This window comes from Adelges cooleyi, unplaced genomic scaffold (assembly GCF_023614345.1).
Source record: "Adelges cooleyi isolate 19-005CV unplaced genomic scaffold, UGA_ACOO_1.1 ACOO_flye_CR_arks_rails_tigmint_CR_PRNA_376, whole genome shotgun sequence".
Taxonomy (NCBI): Eukaryota; Metazoa; Arthropoda; class Insecta; order Hemiptera; family Adelgidae; genus Adelges; species Adelges cooleyi.
The window spans coordinates 4,504,503-4,524,087 of NW_026096053.1; the positions used below are offsets into that span (position 1 = coordinate 4,504,503).

A 19,585-nucleotide genomic window follows, 5' to 3' on the forward strand; every position below is an offset into this window, starting at 1 on the left:
CAAAAGCCAGACGATAAAAACGAAGACAGCTCTAAGGATTATCAAACAGAACCCCAAACATTAAAAAATATGAAATCGTCTCACAATAAAAAAGTAATTTCGAAGAACAAAATAGCTAGTAAAGTTGACAGGGAATCTGAAGAGAACAGTGCTAGTAGCGACGAATACGCTGCTGACAATAATATTAAAAGAAAAGCAAAAAAAACAAAGAAAACTAAAAAACTTGTTAGCAGTGATGAGAGTGACATAGACGAATCGGTTGAAGAGGTATACAAAAAAAAGAAAACTAAAAATAATACCGGCAAAAGTGGAAAAACTAAAGTTGTCAAAAAGAAAACTACAAAAAGTAAAAACTCAAAAAAAAAGAATTCACCATCCTCAAAGAGAAAAAATGTTAAATCTAAGAAAAGTAAAGTGTCAACGAAAAAAAAAACTACCAAGTCTAAGAAAAAATCAAACAGCGTAAAGTCGACCAAAGGAAAATCCAACAAGACTAAAAAAGTAAAAAAGAAGAGAAGCTCCATTAGAAAAAAATCGAAAAACAATAAAATAGGTTCAAAGGGTCAAAAGAAAAAAACTAACAAAAACGTGGTAAAAAAAAAAAAAGTCACATACTATGTCGATGAAGATGTATCATCGCCATATAGCAAAGGAAATACTTATGCTCTCAGTGGGAAAAACGGGATTACGCGTTACGTGGTAAGAGAGGCTCCTAAGACGGAAATACCGAAATATGTAATAAAAAAACCAACTTGCATCGAATGTGAGAAGAAATCGCATCATCATAAATGCAGTCATGCTAAAAATAAACATCGCAATAAGCCGGTGAGATCGATTTTCACCATTTGAAAAATTGTACTTAAAATATTTACTTGTTTGATTATCGCATTTTAGCTCTATTTTGTTTTGGCTCTCCAAAACAATATGAGCAAATTCATTTTTCCAGAAAGAAAAATCATAAAGTTCTTTAATGTCTATTGACCATACATATTATGTTACAACAATCATACTATGTCTTATAACAATGGTGTTCTCTTAATTTTAATTATCTTACGAACCTTGTGTCCGAGAGTGGTAATAACAGCTGTTGTATAAGTGTTTTTCGGTCACTGACTTTCCTCTCTACATGCTCGAGTCCAAACTAGTTTGTTCAGTATTAGGGTGGTTGACAACGTATACCTAACTCGCAAATCCAAACACCATTTTCCATTTTACCACAATTATATAAATCCTGACAGTTTAGTTTATCTTGACCCTTTTCCGACATCACACTACATGGTATACGCCAAGTTAAGGGGTTAAAAATACTGAATCAGTGTTACCGATATTAGATGTAGCTAAATTCGTACACAGTGTTTTGTCCTTTACTAGACTAAATTTATGTAGGTATGCAATTTAAGGGTCAAGATATACTAGGCGGGCTACAGTAATGCACTACTCAGATTTTTAGATATACAATTGTCATGTCTTTATCTTATTTTTATGTATTTATGTAATTTTGCGATATATCCGTTTTAGTATGCTCTACGCGTTTTACTGTACACAAAAATATGATAATTAATTTTTAAAAGAAATAGACAATAAGTAGTTTTTAGTTACCAATAATACTAGTTACACAATTTTCCATTGATTAACGAGAATTTGTCTAATTTATAGGATGATCCAGTTTACATGAATTATGGATATGGCTACAGTTATTGGTGATCAAACAGGTAAAATATACTCTGGGGCGGACTAAGTATTAAGAGGTTACATTATCCTAGTTAAATGATCTCATAAAGAAAGATAAAAAAAAACATTACAGGAACAGTTATAAAATTTTAACTTTGATACAACATATAACGTATTACACAATTTTCATCGTGGACTATGTTATGTGGTTATGTCGACCTAAACTTTACACCAATAATTAGATATGATAATAAAAGTTAAATTATTTAAAGTAAGGTTTTAGACAATTCGATTTTAAAACCTAACTCAAATTATCTGGACATTTTGCAATTAAAAATTATACAATTAAATTTGGTTTATTTTTACTGGGTTTTATATCAAAATAAATGCAGGTCTTTCAACAAACCTTTAATTGCGGTTCATGATATAAGAACTCATATTACATCTCACACTTGAATATACTTAGTAATATTTTTAAATATTAAAACTCAAAATCGTTAAAGTTGCAAGCTTTGTGAATACTTATAACAGTTAACGAAATGATAGTCATTTTTCAAATACTAAAATGTTATTTAAAAAATCTATTATTAATCGTCTTTAGTATAGTACTGTATACGTTAAAGAATAAATTAATTAATACATCTTTGTTTTTCAGGTGACAGAAACGCCACGCCACAGAAAGACGGTTAAAAAGTGTTTCAATAACATGTTATTAGTATAATATTTAGATAGTAAATATTATTAGCACAGTTTTTGGAAAGATGTAGTACATACCAGTAGCTAAATTAGTATTAATTATTAGTATACGGATCAATACTGAAAAGTGTAACATATTTAAATAAAATGCCGATAAGGTGATAACATATTATGTCTACAAATATTTGGCTAAAATCAAATTTGCTAGGAAAAATTTGCAGATCTACGGTCGCAAAAATATTTTGTCTTAAATAGAAACAGTGTGTTTTTTTATCCAAAAACTGTTCTCATCAAAACTAACAACTTTTCTAAAAAAATACACAATATCATTAAAAAGTAGTTTATATTGATGTTTATTGGGTAATTATTTTTACCATCATCAGCTATAGATTCGAATGGAAGCATTTTTGTTATTTAAATTGTATTATCACATTTAGTCTTAATATTACCTACATATAGAAATGAGTCTTTCCCGGCCCCTTATGTCTCGTCTTGTGTGTGCTGTTTTTTTTAATTTGGGGGGAGGCATGTAGGGCATTTGAACGTTTAAAATGACCACTTATTTAGAATGGTATTCGTCCACTTGACATCTCGTCTATTTAATTTTTAACCGCATCCGCCCGGTTAATAAAAAATACACCTCTGTACAACAAGCTGAATGACACAGATTAAATAGAATTTATTTATTGAAAAAACTCATGGGCTCATAAAAATTAATTTAAATGCTAGTTATATTTGATAATAGCGCTCTTCTCGTTTAGTCTGAACTCATTCTCCGCGTATACAGACCTGTCAGGACCACTTTTCCAACTACTAAGAAAGTTAATTTAACTTTAACTTATTTGTTTTATGCTTGTAAATAAGGGTACGCAAACGATTGGCAATTTTTATTATTGTTCTATTCAAGTTATTATTCAATAACAATATTATAGATTCGAATACTTTATATTGATTATTAATGAATAACAAAATACAGCTGGAGTCAAGATATACAAGCTCGGTGATTATTGTAAGTTTCCTTAATATATTTTTCTTAAGAAAAAATGTTATACTTAATATAGAAAAAGAACATATTTTAGAACACATTTGGGAGGGGGTAGTTTGTCAAAGAATACAATAGCCCTTCTTATGACCTTTGACACATAATACTTTCACTTACAGTATTCAACAAAAATTACATAACAAAATAAAAGTAAAATAAAACTTAAGTTAAACCAATTGTTACAAAAAACTGTTTTTATTTATAAATTAATTAATTTTTATTTTGAAAGGAAAATTTAAGTATTTTCAACTTTTGATCTAATGGAATACACATTTTATTACAATGTCTAATCTTAAGATTTGCTACATTAAGTGGTTGAAAAGTAATGTTGGGTCCGGAATATAAATAGGTAGAAAATTTTAAAAAACAGCATTGTAAGATTAGTTACCTTCTCAGCTCCGCATCGAAGCTAATAATATGTTGTACAATAAAAATTTGAATACCGTCCGAAAATTTAGTCGATCTGCGGTCTTGCTTACCTTAGCTATAATAGAAATATAAATATTATTAAAATGCACGTAGAAATTTTTGTAAATAACGTTGTACTATTTACTTTGTTCAAAAAAAAAAATTAAATTAAAAAAAAATTGATAGTTCTGAGAAGTGAAAATATCAGTATCGCGGTACTGGATAATTTGATAAGATTAATTACTGAGAGCTCTTCAATTAGAGATAACCGGTACTGCAATTATGAGTTACCGTTTATCGTGACAGCTATTGCACCATAAAAAAACAACACCCACGAAGAACAAAATTAATAAAACTATATAATAATACTTGACCGTGTTCGAACGCATGCTAGCTTTGGCTGCTGCTGAAGTTCTGTAAATCAGTTTTTCACTGGACAATCGTTGACCATTCACCATAGTGGCTAATACGTGGATATTGTATACCATGCCGTCTGCCAGGTTCACAACTAAGCGTAAAACAATTGGAATATTTTAATGTGATTTGTATTTATTTACTAACAAATAACATGACTCATAAAGCAACAGATTTCCGAGTCCAATTCTGTCAAATTCTACTTTACGGCCCACGAGTATGTGGGAATGGGGTTTGGGGATCTATAAACCACGTTAAAGGTCCGGAAGGGATTAATTCTTAGTATGTTTAAAAAAATTGTTTTAATATATTTTGATTGTGATTAGGTTAATAAACGATTTTTTCTTTATAAATGAATTATGAAAACCGAAATATACTAATTAATATACCTAATTAGATATTAACATAAAAAATGTGTTCTTTATTTACGAAGGTCCCTTTAGTAAAAATAAAATTTTAGGAGAGAATACGCTGTTAGCAAGCAATGGGGAAAAAGAAACGATCCAAAACTACCAGGCAAAAAGTTTCAAAAAAAGCCAACTACCAACTCGACACGGTTTCCGAAACTTTGCAAAAGGAAATTAATGATTTCATTGACAGTTTAATGGTGGAACTAGTAAGTGCGGACGGTATGGAGTTGTCATCGGATGAAGACTGTGTAGCTGAGGAACAACATAATACTACATTAAATCCAATAGTAAATTCCCAATTAGCAAATCCTAGTCATGACCAGACACATTTGAATGACGGGTTCACAGTCGAGAAGAGAATAAAAGAAGAAAATCCAAAACAAATTAAACCAGCGAATGCGGTAGTCCGAAAGAAATTCCACGTGGAACGCCGGACTCAAGTCCGAATTACTAGAACCACCATGAATCAAGATTCGAAAATATCTCAATTTATCCAGCCAGTTACTCACAAACGAGGATTAGGATACAAAACAATGGTCCGTAAGGTGTGCCGGTCCATTCCTAGAATTAAGGGTCCAGGAGCAGCCCGCCGAAAACGGGAAACGGTAAAGGAAATCCTCAGATCTAATGGATATACCATTCCAAGCATGTCGAAGTTCAAAAAAATGGTATATCTGTATGGGCCCAAACGAGGGGTAACGATTCAATGCTAATTTACATGAATTTCAATATAAAAGGAGATGATAGTTGACAATAGCTTTTACTATCCAGTTGATGAGCTGTCTACGACCTACGTCAATGCAGGTTATTTGTAACCAGACATGTAGTAATTATACAATTTTTGAGGCACTTCTAAAAAATGTCAAGATATGTATAATTTTCTGATTTTCTAAGATTTACTAACCTCACATTGATAACGCTAAAACTATTGATTTCCTCAGTTGAAAATCCATTAAATTTAAAATTTTCCTATGGTACTTTGAAACCAAATTCAGTAAAAAAAATATTATTTTAAATAATTAAAAAAAAACAAAAATTGGGAAACTTTTCTATAATAGTAAAACTTTCAAGATTTCTTATACAACCTAACTAGTAGCCAAAATGGCCGAATAAATGGGTAAGGATCGAATAAAATTGTCTTTATGTTATTAATTTCAAAAATCAGTATTATAATAAAGAAATTTTATTTAAAAAGTAGGGGAGATTACACATATATTTGTGTCATAGACGTAAACGTGGTCCAAATCGATATTCACTAGGCTTGACTTACACCCCTCCCCCTCACATTAACCCTGATTTAGGGATGCCTTTATAACCCTACCAACCCAGACAGTCACAAGACTACATTATTTTACTATCATACATTCATGTATTTTTATTTTTTTTCCTAGAAATAAATTTTATTTAAAATATCAATAAAAATATTTGTTATTTAAATCTAAAAACAAACTCGTGTTCATTATTTATGAATCATTATATTTATATTATTATTTATAAATGTATTACATTATTATATAATAATTGTTTTATCTAGTTATAAGTTATCTTATGGGACATTATACTAAAAAGAGCAAAACGCTGTTCCTCGCTTTGAAAAGTTTTGCAGCATTATGGCAGGTTCTATTATCTTTCTAAAGGTAAGACATTTTTTATAATTTGTTTCTTTGATTATTAACAACTAAATTTCATAAAGCAGAGTAAAAACTATATATTTTTTTTTCGTTGAGAAAAATTAAGTTAATCTATCAATTATTTTTTTAAAAAAATAATTGGTTGTAGAAATAATATAATTTCAAAGATAAGATTTTTCAATAATTGGTAAATGTTATATTTACTGAACGCCCAGGGTTATTTTTTCTTACAACATAATGTATACTAATTTTGTTTAAATCAGTTGCATATACCCACATATATTTTTAAAGTTAATTTAATTTTGTTTTAAGCATCTAGATATAATTTATTAAAATTGTAATTCTTATTTTTAACTCGAATACAAATATTATTTAAATTTATTTTAAACAAATAGTTAATGCTTGTAAAAACCTTATTGTTGGTTAAGCGTACGGATGTGTTAAGTACAATTTCAAGTTTTTAATAAACTTTTAATTAATTATAATTAGTAAATTAATTAATACTCGTAAGTAAGTTAGTGAATTTTGAAAATAAAAAGGGTGATTAATGATTATAGTTTTATACTAGGTATATTATAATGTTGTTGGATGACAAATAATGTTTTTGCCAATATTTATAAAAAAAAAATATAATATAATAACAATAACAATAAATATTATACTTTTAGCTAATATCTGGACGATGAATTGACGGTGTGTGATAAATTTATGATGTCTTGAGAGGGAAATAATATATTGTCAGGCCGCACCCAAAATACGTTATTGCATAGTGCATACAATAAATACAAAATCGGCTAATAAGAAACGTGTTATCGTTGTCAGTATAGGAAACATTGATATTGTAGACACATTAAACATTAATTACTAATTATGACTATTGTTTATTTATTGGATTATTGCATTGACCTTATACTATAATTATAATATTATAATTAAATTTTAAGTATATAAAAAAATAAAATACAACAAGGTCTATGAGTGTTTGGTTAAAGTGGTGCTATCTCTAACGAATACATTGATAAGACTGATACACGATAAGACGTAACGATCGGTTTATTTTGTTATTGTATCGCATTTGTATTTTTGAAGTAACATAATATTTCAGCCATAAAAAGAAAGTAGGTACTGTTTGCAAATCTGTCTAATCATTTGTTCATTTTGCTGGGGTTTGTCTAGTCCGGCCCCGTTCACAATTTGTGAAATGTTTTGTATTGTTTTAATATTATATATATTTATCAAAATTTAAACAATTCAACCTATCAAAATTTTTTTGAAATCATAAATTATATTATCAAAATTAATTGTGTTGTGTTTGTTTTTATTTAATATAACCAATGATTATAAATGATACAACATAATTGATTAATAACTTATTAAACTATTAGCTGTTAAACGAATGTTTGAAGCCAAGATTTCCTAAAATTATATCAATTATTTGAATTTGAATATTTTCAGAACTCTGTTTGTAATCACTAACCTAAACAACTTAAGTGCAATAAAAAGTATGGATGACAATATTTATATCCTGAGAGAATTCAATGAAAAATATCCTATCTGTCAATGGTCTCAATTTCAACAAATGGGGCCTGATCATCAGCCTACATTTATTGTTGAATTGACGGTAGATAATCATAAATATGTGGGCAAAGGACAATCCAAAAAAAGAGCCAAATTAAATGCCATAATCGAATCTCAGTTAATCACTACAAGAATGGATTCAATTTCGGTACATATTGAAAATGGCGAACAAAGTTTAAAAAAAAAAAGAACATGGTCAGAGACATTTGAAGACAATACTGTTTTGAAGAAATCGTCACCAAATATTCAAGCAGTACCAAAATCAGCTATATCTGTTCTTCACGAGATGTATCCTGGAGAAAAATTGAAATTTGTAAAAGAAGAGTCGCATGGTATATTAGAAACTATGAGTGTTACTATCAGTGGCTGTAAATTTGTTGGATATGGACAAAACATAAAAGAAGCAAAAGAAATTGCAAGCCGTAATGCGTTAAAAGCTATATTTGCGTCTCAGCCTTCAAACGAAAGATTCAAAGACGTTATAGAAATGTTGCAAACCGATTACGAGCAAGCGAAAATCATTGACTATTTTGCCACCATAACAGATATAACTTATCAAAATTTGCAGTTTGATGACGTTAAACATAAAGAATATTGTGTTGTAGCCAGTATGATTAAGGTATAAAAAACATAAGTAATAATTTTTCATTATGCCATTTCAGGGATTGAAAATGTTTTCAGGTTAAATTTTTTACTTCTTATTATAACTAACAAACATTGATTAAAATTATTAAGAGTATGACAATTTAATATATACATATTAATGAGAAGTTATGCCTTTTGAAGCAATATAAACGTTTTGTTTCAGGAAATTTATTTTATATTTACTTATTTATTTATTTTTGTTGGAGTTATAACAAATTGTATACATTTTAGAAAACGACTTTTTCTTTTACAGATGACCAAAAATATTTTAGATACTGCAGAAGTAGTTTGTCTGGCTACTGGTACAAAATGTATGTCAGGTGATAACTTAAGTCTAAGTGGTGAAACATTGCATGATTGCCATGCTGAAGTGTTGAGTCGCAGATGTCTTATGAAGTACTTCTACAACCAATTAAATGCATTTTTCAGTTCAAAACCATCAATTTTTGTGTTTAACCATGAAACTAATCTGTTAAAGTTATCGGAAGAAGTTAGTTTTCATTTATATATAAACACAGCTCCATGTGGGGATGCTAGAATATTTAGCTTCTCTGACACAGAAAACCATCCAAACAGATTGAATCGCGGTTTGTTACGATCAAAAATTGAAAACGGAGCTGGTACGGTTTCTGTCTTTGGCCGAGAAATACAAACATATGACGGAATTGCTCAAGGGGAACGTCTGATTACTATGTCATGTTCTGATAAATTGACCCGTTGGAATGTTCTGGGACTGCAAGGCAATTTATTGGCAAATTTTATTGAACCTGTTTACTTAGAGTCAATATCCATTGGCAGTGTATTTAACGAGGAACACATTACTCGAACAATGTACGGCCGCATTGATAACGCTTTTGCTGAACTACCAGAATTGTACAAGTGAGTACATTTATTATTATGTAATACTGTGAAACTTAAACTAGCGGACACTACTTATAGGAAATGGAAAAATGCCCATTATTGAGATAGTAGTAGTATATATTCAATAGTATAGTCATAAGTGTATGCTGCATGTCTCTACTTCTAATAAAAAATGTTATTAGAAATTATTGATTGCATGATCACCTATTTTACTTTTTTAATAATAACCACATTTGTATTTATCTGATTTTAAATTTATAATTATTTAATCTAAAAAACTTCAGCAACACTTGTGGTTATATATTATAAAATAATTAAATATTCATATAAATCTTTAACCACAAATAGAGCTATAGAGGATTATTTTTGTGGTAAAGAGTTTATTTAAATATTTTATTATTTTACATTAAATTACTTGTAGTAAATAAAAATAAGCATGTCATTGTTATGTTATTATTAGTTACATTATGATTTATGACTTATTAAGGGAATATAATTTTATCTAGTTTAAAATAAATAACAAACAAATTGTGTTTACCACATTGGTTATAATAATTAATTTTTTTCAAAATCTTTATATTTTTACATAATTGAAAAAAAAATATTGCCCATATTTTAAAAATTTTATATTTCTGTAACGGGTTGTTGAACATTTATGAAAAAATTAGGGAACTTTTTTATCTGTACATACAATTAGTACAAAAAAAAAAATTTAGAAAAACAAGATACAAACATCACAAATGATACAATTAAAAAAAAAACCTATGTGCAGTGTGGTTTCAAAACAAATTTGGTTTTTTTTTATGTTTATACAAAATTAGATGACTAATTGATATTTTTTATCCATATTACTAAATTTACTTTTATTTTTTTCATTTAGAAACTTTAAGACCTGTGTTACTAATGAGCACATTTGTTTTAATCCCTAGATTTAGTTTTATTGTTACTGAGGAAAATTAATAATATAATAAAAAAATATAAGTACTGTATTATATTTGCAGATTGCAGAAACCAAAGCTACGCGGTTACAGTATCCTACCTCGTAGACATAATTCTGCAACACCGTATTGTATTAATTGGATTAAAGATGAAAATTTAGAAGTACTTAAAGGAAATACTGGTCGAACAGTGAAAAACGAATTGTCTAGACTTTGTAAAAGTAAGCTTGGTGAAGATTTTTTGCACTTGAATCGAATCACTAACTATGCTCATATGGCACAATTAAAATCAATCAAAAAAATTTCTTATGATAAGTTAAAAAGTAACAATAAAACTTATGAAAGTGTTAAGCAATTGTTGTTATGTACTTTTATGTCATACAATTATGGTATTTGGGTAAAAAAACCAGAAGAAATGAAAACATTTGAATTCAGTATTTAAAACTTAAGATAATGTCTAAAAGTGTTCAAAATAATTTGGCTGATTTTGTGTTGTTATAGTTCACTGTATAATTATATTAGAGAATAATGTTTCATTTTAACTAAAAAAAAAAATCTCATGCAATTACTTCTTAAAAATTGACTTGGGTATAGTTTATGTTTTTTTAATTTTCCTGTTATGTTAATATTTATTACAAGTTTGTGTCTACAGTTTTATTTATGTTAAATATTTAGTATAAGGTTATTTTTGTATTTACATAGAATAAGTAATTTAATTAAAATGATATTTAAAAGTTATTTTTTAGTGAATGAACCTAATTTAATACTGTTGTGTTGTTATTACATTTCTAAGAGGACATTATTTTTTATAGAAATTAACTATTTTTTTTTTTTTTATGAGACCTTATTTATTTGTATTTAGTATTAATATCTGTATTTTGATTTTGATCCTTTTTTCATATCAACATTAGATGTAAAACGTTATTTAAACAATTATTTGTACTCATATAACACAAATTGATTATAATCAATTTTAAAGTACAAATTTGAAAAATAATGATCTTATGTATTTATTAAGTTATAATATTATTGTACTGTTACATGTAAATGTATTATTGATATAAGATTTTAAAATTGTTGAGAGTGTATATTTTTAAATTTTGTAGTATGGTAATAATGTATTTCAAATTTCAATATTATATCAATAGATACCAATTGCATTGTACAAATTTAACCTCGTTACACCACTACTAAAATAGTATTGTACTATTAAGGTTTTATTGTTATTTATAATTAAAATATTCGTCAATAAACTGTATATAAAATAAGGGTAAACACTAGTAGTTCAAAAAATCCACAAAGCATTTGTAAAGTAATAAAAGTAATTCCGGATAATTTGAAGCTCTATTTTTTACTCACTCAATTATTTTTATACCTACTATACACATAATTTTTCTACTTAACATTTTTATTTTTTATTTAATTTAATTGCTTATAATAATAAATTAAACAGTTTAAAAAATAAAAAACAAAATGTATAAGTGTGTTTAATTTATTGTGAAAATGTACGAATATTTTTAATCAAATAGCTTATTATAAAATTACTTATTTTGTATTATTTGTTGGCATGTAAATTTATATAGCGATAAAGTAAGGTCGTTTGCTTTAGAATTAAATTGTTAAGTATCGTTTTTATAATTGCAAATTAAATGTATAAATAAAAAGTAAGTTGTGAAGAATTTTTGTGTATTAAGACTAATATATTATGTTTCATATTTTATTATTTCTCAAACATATTGTTTTATCATCACCTTGCATAAACTTTCTCAATTATTGTACTAAATAATATGCTGTCTTACAATAATTATATCCATTTGGTCTTACCTATATAATGTCTGTTATTTTTCGTCGTCGCTGAACCAATTTCTTGGCTGTCATTCGCATCATACCATTTGATATCGTAGTGCTTAACCTGAAGGTTATCTACCGACGGAGTGGTCCACGATATATTGTAACTGTCGTTATCGCCTTGTATACGATTCACCCAAACAGTAAATGGATCTTTGGTGATCTCCGTTTTATATATTTGCGGCATCCAATCCTCTGGCCCTGCTGTAATGTTTTACATTAATAAAAGTAGTAAATTTGCATAAACCAAAATTACAATGTAAATTTTATATTTCTTTCAAAATTATACACTAGATACTAGTACGCGTTCAGTAACTATTAAAAAAGTTTTATTAAAACTCTTTTACAAGAATGTAAAATTGAATTATAAGAGTGACACGTTCAAGAACTTATTAAACAAAATAAGATATTCTAGGAACTTAACCTGTTGGTCTTATGACGGTAGACTTGCTAAATAAAGATTCTCTGTTATCGTTTTGACAGGATACCATAATTTCGTATTCCTTAGAAATGTTGAGCCTTGACAAAATCGCTTTACCGTCATTCGAAGTCGCCGCTATAATCCAATTTGGCGAATTTAGCTCTCTGCTCCTGTGGTTTATGTGAAGATAATATATGATATATAAAATTGTTGGTATGTATTGGAAAATTGCAATTCAAAAAAGGTCGTTTGTGCTGTAAGTAATATTTAATGTATTTATATAGGTATATAAATGAAAAGTATTGAGTACCAAAAAGGTACAAATGAAAGTTTTTATGTCATTCATATTATTAGTCAATGGACCTATCCGTAGTGGTTCTATAATTTTTGGAAACGATTTTGATGAAAACTATGGTACATAAGAAACATCGAAGGTATAAATATGCCATAATTTTAAACTGAAAAATATGTGAATTTGTTAGGTATTTTTTTTCGATTTTTAGGGGAAGGGCTGAATTTTAGGTATGATTTCTGATTTTTGACTTGCTACATGAAGAAATCGGTTTAGCTGTATAGGAAACATAACGGATAAAGACACAAAAATACAAATAAAAACATCATTGAAAAAATATCTACATCGAGACTAAAAATAATTATTTCACTTCGACACTTTTTAGTTTTTATAGTTTTAAAGAAAATTTGTTTGTAGTTGAATTATATTATTATAGACTTACTATTACCTTATAAGGGCGTGGGCTAAACGGTTCTCTTTTAATCTTTTTATAATTTATATGCCTTTCGGGAGTAGTAATTTTGAATGAGGGAGCACACATAATTGTTGGGCACACTACCGGCTAAAACTACTCAGTTTCTCAAAACGTGCATCTCCGATTTAATAAAATAAATAGATTTAATAAACACTACAGTTTTTTATTGTAGGTACAATGACAAAAATAGTGTAGTGTGATGCCCTCGTTTGTATGAATCTTTATGAAAATCTATTATCTAAGTGTTCATAATGCAATATAGGTAACTAACTAACCACACAGTACAGTCCGAGTACGGTTGTTTCCAATAGGCGACCATGTTTTTGTCGGTGGAATTTACCAGTAAATCGAATTGCTTGTGTCGCATTAGGCTTTCTTCGACTATGAGTTCGGTTTCTACTGAAATTGTGGCCGCTATGTTCGACGCCACACACCTGTAGATTCCTCTGTCTTCGTACCTCAGGTCGATCAGAGTCAGATTGCCACCATGTAAACTCACACGAGGATTGAACAGACTTTTGCCATTTTCCTAGAACGCAATGTTATAATGGCATTTGCTGCTAAACACGTTACATAGTGGGTCTCGTATGAAAAAATTGAATACAGTAATGTTTTCAAAATGTATTTGCTCAAACGTTTATTTTCTCATCAATTCAATCGTGCATCATTATAAGATACAAATTCGTGTTATTATTAGGTGTACTGAACTAAAAAAGTTTCGAAACATTCAAAATTCACAAATCTAATTAATTTAATTTTTTTACATAGTTTAAATCGGCTGAATTTCAATTTGAAACCTAAAATTTTCTTTATGATGTTTATTTGATTTTTTTAATAGTTTCCAAAATTGTAAGCAACATACAAAATACAAACCAGAGTACTTTACTCATTTATGAATTATGACCAATTTTTTATTTAAATGTAATTTAACATTTTGACCACATTTTTAAGCATATGTCACAGGTTTTTTTATGATTTCTTATGTTTTCTCGAAAAGGTCATTCTGTCTTATGTAAACCGTTATTAGTACTCAAATTAAAAAATAATAAGACTCATCTACCTAGTGTTTTATATAATGAAAGGAAAAAGTAAAAATGTATTAAGAACATCGTTTTTTAGGTTTAGGAACTACCATATTAAAGATAGCTAAGGGTTTTTTGTTTTTTTTTTATAAACTTAATGGTTACATATTAATTAATTTATAAGTGTACATCATTAATCACAAGTAATCTGGGCTTCACTAACACTGAAAGAATTCGTATAGAGGTCCAGAGAACATGATGTACTAATTGTTTTAATGAATTTAAGCGCTTTAAATTCTGTACTCGGGTGATGAAAAGACAAAAATTAGTTGATTTTATTCTGACTTAGCAAAAAAAATAAAGGGGGACTAAGAAAGGGGTTGCCTTAGCACCCTAGTATCTCATTTCAATTTGCCCTTGGTAAAAAAAAAACAATGAAAAACTTTTACAATAAACGCTATGATCAATTATAATTTGTGTATAACCAATTAGGTATACCTTTTGCCAAACGATTGCCGGATCTCTGTGTAGATTTTCGGCCGCACAAGGCATAGTCACGTTGTCACCAACTTTACGAAAGTACAATACTTTAGGGACAATCACAAATTTTGGGGGTCTTTGAACGATGACTTCCATCGGAGTAGACGGACCTTCGGTTCCCAAATCATTGAATGGCGTGCAGGTGTATGTACCTTCGTGTTCTTCTCCAACCTGTGGGACGTGGATTGTGATAGAAAGTTAAGCTAAGGCTATAAAAAAAAAAATTCCTAACTCCTCAAAAAACACTGTTAAAAAAAATGATGTGATAAATTAAAGGTTTTTATAGAAACTTTTTTTTTGTATTATAAAAGTTTAAAATATAACTTTTATGTTTTAGTTATTAATTCAAAGTTCTGCTTTTATTTATTATAACTCTATACTGTTTCCGTTACTATTTTGTTTATAGAAAGGTGAAATCGATGTTTTAGTCTCTTGGTACTGTTTGCATAACAGTATTATATACAGGAGCAATTTTTTTTTTCTTTAGAGGAGGCTATTATATTTTTTTTAGGATTTTCCTTATACTATAGACTACTAGAGGTTATAATTTAAAAATCACTCACGCTGTTGAAATAAAGAGATCCGTTTAGTTCGTGGTAAACCCCATGTACGTTGTACGTGTCGAAAAGAAAACCGTCTTTCTCCCATCTGATCTTTGTTAGTGGCGGATTGGAATGGAAATGACAGTCCAGGTTGCCTGGCTTACTGTACGCCAAAAACACTTTGGCCGGTGCATAAACTATTTTCGCTTTATCTACACAATTATATTATATTTATAATACGATATTCTTAGCGCAGTATTGTCGATGGTTAAAAGGAAGACTGTCTATATGTCAGATCAGGCGGCAAAAAACCAGTTAAAAAAAAAAGAAACACTACGATTTAGCTATTTTTTTGGGGGGGTTAATCTAAAAAAAAGTGTAGTTACCACATGGTTAAGGCAATGGACAATAAATTAAAAATATATAATAGAATTTTTTCGTTAAATTTCCGAATTTTCTCGGTTTTTTTTTTTACTAATTTTACTTATAAATAATTAACTACTATAGAATAACCGAAGTTAAATATTATGGATTACTGCTGGATTTGTTTTTAAATAATGTGGTTTTTTTTTTGTTGTCAACTCTGATTCACTCACACTGGACGTTGAGATAAGCGCCGGCCAACAGAGTTCCTTTGCCCGAGGCTATGCGACAAGAGTACAATCCATTATCTTTTAGCTGTGCATCGTAAATGTCCAGAGAACCTTCAGGAGCTATGTGAAATCTGCTTTTCAAGTAGGGCAAGTCTGCCAAAGGTATGCCGTCTTTATACCATTGGACTATGGACTCGGGATCTTCTTTAACGCAAGTGAAATGGACAGAATCGTGTTCCATTCGAGTCTGATTAATTGGCGGAATACTCATAATATCTCCACCTTATCAACATTTAAATTTTGTTAAGTTAATAAATTAACATCTTTGTCCACTGGTTAAATAGTGATATCTCAAGAATGTATAAAACCGTACCAACCAAAAATTAAAAAAATAAAATTTCAACAACCATCGGCAACAGATATAAAAATCATTTGATACGTTTATTGATTTGCATTTTTGGCTATTCAAGAATATTTCAGTGTATTAAATATTTTTATGATTTTTTTATATCTTCGTGTTATCAGAATGACGCATATGTATATATTTTTCCCGGTTTTAAAATTTTTAAGGCCCCCAAATTAGCAGAGCTTATGCAAGGTGTTTCTGAAAATTTATTTTAATTAAACTTATTACAATACTAAACAGTATTCTGTTATTGCAATGCAATATTATTCAACATTAATTGAAATGACAATTATTGTCACATGTTAGTAAATCCATAATTTAATCAATGTCTTTGTAAGACTGCTTTATTGAAAAAAATGTAGCTAATAACATTACATAAGTTATGAGCGTGCAACAAATGTTTGTATTAACACAGTACGATAGATATGCTTATGATTATTATAGTAACATGTAGTTAATAAAAAGTTCTTTTGTGTAATGGCTTTGGTTACAGAGCTCAATTGAGTATTCAGTTAATGATCCCCACTTTCCATGTTCGTTTATGAAAAGGAAGTGCTCAATAATAAAGACAACCCTGTTAAAATATTACAATGCTAAATAAAGATAATGAACAAATATTAAGTCAAATGAAATATTACAAAGCTATAGAGTTGATACTAAACGAAAAACAGTTGATTGTATACATAGTAAATAATATATCATTGACATTAAAACTAAAATATATAAAAAAAATACACTCGAATAATTAAAACTGAATTCTTATTTTTAAAAAACAAATAAAAATAAAATCCTTTTGAGATATTAAAATTAATCTGATGGCAGGTCTAAACTATGCATGCGGTGCATAAAATGTAAGACCGTATTCGAATTTAGTAAAAAACGAAATTCAATATATTAGATGAATTTTGGTTATTGTTGCAAGACTTTATGTTATATAATGTTGTTATTATTGTAACTGTACACAATAATTAAAAATTGGTTGTTTGTTTAGCCATTTGTATGTGAAAATAAGGTGAATAAAACTTATGGTAAGAATTATAGTTCATTTTCCTAGGTTCGAAGATTACAAATCGAAATTTGAGGGCAACATTTTTTAATACATCTTAAAGAAAACGATTTCACTTCTAATTTAAAATTAGTTAAATCTTAAATGTGTAAAATATGAAAAAAACAATTGTTAAAGTAATAGACTTATTAATGATTATTTTTTCTTTAGCAGATGTTCTTATTTTACCAGTTTTAAGATCTTTCAATTACGGGTTTAAAAGAAATCAATAATTTTTAATTACTTATAATAGTTAGTAAAGTAATAGTACTGACCTTCGACGTATAACTGGAACCGAGAATTGTTTGAGAACTCTTCGGTGTGATTGACGAAAGAAAGTATTTCACCTTTTATTGGTAACACAAGATTGCACTCGTATAAACCGGTATCAGACTCTCGCAGGTTGGTTACATTGACGGAAGAACCTGTGTACTTGGTACTTTCCACTACGATTAACCGTCCATCATATCTTTCATCGATTGTCGGTAATTCGCCAAACCATCCAAAAACAATTTCACCCTGTAAATTTGCAATACGTACGTTGCTACAGAATATATTTTAATAAATAATTTATAAAAACGCTAAATATTTTATAAAATATAACTAAATAACTTATTAATATTTTAAACCTCCTTATTTCTCACCTCAATTCAAATCATTGTCTATATATATATATATATATATATATATATATATAGATATTTATAAAAAAAAAAGTTTTACGCTCACATCTTGTATAATTGTAAATTACAAATAATATGTGTAGGTAACACGGAGTAATTCAGAGAGTATAATTGTGTATTTTAAATTACACCGTCTTAAAATTTACCGCAAAACCTTACTGTTACTTGTTAACAGTAAGGTAACATATATTTACATTACGTTTACATTTTATTTTAAACGTCGTCTGACAGTGTTTATAAGCATATTTTTTAAGTAATATCGTAATTTACATAATATTGTTGCCATCGTCATAATAATAATATGTTATATGGAAGATGTTTTACAAATTATTTTACGATTTAATTGATTTTCTTATCTTATCTTATCTTAGCCTTGTTCATATTTACTCTAAGTTTTATAGGTACGTTATATTTTATTTTTAGCTTGTTATCCTTACGTCTTTGGTCCATTGCACTTTGGTGACCTCTTCAGGTGGGTTCGGCTGGCAGTGGAACATGGCGAATTCGCCGACTCTTTTGTTTAGGACGACCGATTTCGAAAAACCGTTTTCTTCAGTGGCCGTAGAGTATTGCAATAAGCAGGCGACCACCACTTGTAGGAACAACCCCTGCAACGGCGAAAGGTTGGTCGGCCTGTAGCGGGCGACGGTCATTTGGCGACTTCGGTCGGCCGTCATGGCGTTAACGATAATAACAGCTAGCAGATATTTACCTATGCAGTATGCAACAGACCTGCAAGTGCTCGGACCAGGAATGAACGTACATGCATATATACCTAGGACTTTATGTGGAAATCATGTCATGTATTATTACTATTATTATTGTTATATTACTGTTAATTATTGACTGTATCGTTATTCCGGTTGAACGGTTGCTTTAATTTTTTGTCTAAAGCACATCACGCACTGGCTATGCGGTAAAGTTCTGGTGTATGTATACCTACACGCCGCACACGCTTACGGCGTTTATATTAGCCAACAATAAGTACTGCCAACAATCTATTGAGTTGCTTCCTGGACGCGACATTAGCAATTCGGTTCAAGGTCTGAATGCAACGACAAAGTGGACCCGTTACGCGCAAAATTCCAAGATGTCTCCAGATAATAATAATTTAAAATATTAATACCATGCGCGTTAATCTCGAGAATGATACAATACGTCTCATAAACTCCGCTGGCCTGAAACTTTATTTTCGCCTTAATCCACGATATCTTTTTATAAACACAGCTGGGTTAATTTTCACACGGCCAATCGTATGCCTAAGCTACTTTATAAGGACAAAAGTTGAAAATATTCTCCCCTTCTCTTTTGAAACCGAGAAAAACACCCCAAAAAATTAATTTATTTTTCAACTTAAAAATACTTAAAAATTAAGCTAATTACGCTGATCTTTTCGAAAAATATTCGATTCATTGTTGTACATT

The 19,585-nt window shown here is 29.0% G+C and overlaps 2 protein-coding genes and 1 long non-coding RNA gene across 8 annotated transcripts; 2 read left to right on the plus strand and 1 right to left on the minus strand.

Moving 5' to 3' along the window:
• The first annotated feature begins 307 nt into the window (after positions 1-307).
• Positions 308-2,549, plus strand: LOC126840509 (uncharacterized). Its single transcript, XR_007686065.1, has 3 exons — positions 308-825; positions 1,657-1,712; positions 2,327-2,549. It is a non-coding gene; the product is annotated as an uncharacterized LOC126840509 (long non-coding RNA).
• A 774-nt stretch (positions 2,550-3,323) lies between these two features.
• On the minus strand, positions 3,324-19,114 carry LOC126840763 (protein borderless). Of its 4 annotated transcripts, none has more exons than XM_050576700.1 (10): positions 18,599-19,113; positions 17,754-17,997; positions 16,031-16,309; positions 15,456-15,646; positions 14,851-15,063; positions 13,606-13,859; positions 12,567-12,733; positions 12,119-12,346; positions 4,192-4,325; positions 3,324-3,893 (listed from the first exon to the last, which is right to left on the minus strand). In XM_050576700.1, the coding sequence occupies exons 1-10, from the start codon at positions 18,836-18,838 to the stop codon at positions 3,885-3,887; spliced, it is 1,959 nt and encodes a 652-aa protein (XP_050432657.1). In that variant the 5' UTR covers positions 18,839-19,113; the 3' UTR covers positions 3,324-3,884. The 4 variants fall into 4 exon arrangements, with proteins under 4 accessions (XP_050432657.1, XP_050432658.1, XP_050432655.1 ...); XM_050576701.1 differs by having other exon boundaries at positions 4,187-4,325; XM_050576698.1 differs by lacking the exon at positions 3,324-3,893 and having other exon boundaries at positions 3,930-4,325; positions 18,599-19,114.
• LOC126840764 (double-stranded RNA-specific editase 1) lies at positions 7,319-11,089 on the plus strand. 3 transcript variants are annotated; one of them, XM_050576703.1, is made up of 4 exons: positions 7,319-7,390; positions 7,728-8,469; positions 8,749-9,374; positions 10,358-11,089. In XM_050576703.1, the coding sequence occupies exons 2-4, from the start codon at positions 7,777-7,779 to the stop codon at positions 10,734-10,736; spliced, it is 1,698 nt and encodes a 565-aa protein (XP_050432660.1). In that variant the 5' UTR covers positions 7,319-7,390; positions 7,728-7,776; the 3' UTR covers positions 10,737-11,089. The 3 variants fall into 3 exon arrangements, with proteins under 3 accessions (XP_050432660.1, XP_050432661.1, XP_050432659.1); XM_050576704.1 differs by having other exon boundaries at positions 7,330-7,394; XM_050576702.1 differs by lacking the exon at positions 7,319-7,390 and having other exon boundaries at positions 7,401-8,469.
• Positions 19,115-19,585: the final 471 nt, after the last annotated feature.

Excerpts from the sequence above, each read along its gene's own strand:
- LOC126840764 (XM_050576703.1), top strand. The coding sequence starts at position 7,777 with ATGGATGACAATATTTATATCCTGAGAGAATTCAATGAAAAATATCCT. Across the intron at positions 8,470-8,748 it reads TTGTAGCCAGTATGATTAAG|ATGACCAAAAATATTTTAGA; the intron begins GTATAAAAAACA and ends TTTCTTTTACAG. Across the intron at positions 9,375-10,357 it reads GAACTACCAGAATTGTACAA|ATTGCAGAAACCAAAGCTAC; the intron begins GTGAGTACATTT and ends TTATATTTGCAG.
- LOC126840763 (XM_050576698.1), bottom strand. The coding sequence starts at position 18,838 with ATGACGGCCGACCGAAGTCGCCAAATGACCGTCGCCCGCTACAGGCCG. Across the intron at positions 16,310-17,753 it reads GTTCCAGTTATACGTCGAAG|GTGGAGATATTATGAGTATT; the intron begins GTCAGTACTATT and ends AATGTTGATAAG. Across the intron at positions 15,064-15,455 it reads GATCTCTTTATTTCAACAGC|GTTGGAGAAGAACACGAAGG; the intron begins GTGAGTGATTTT and ends CACGTCCCACAG.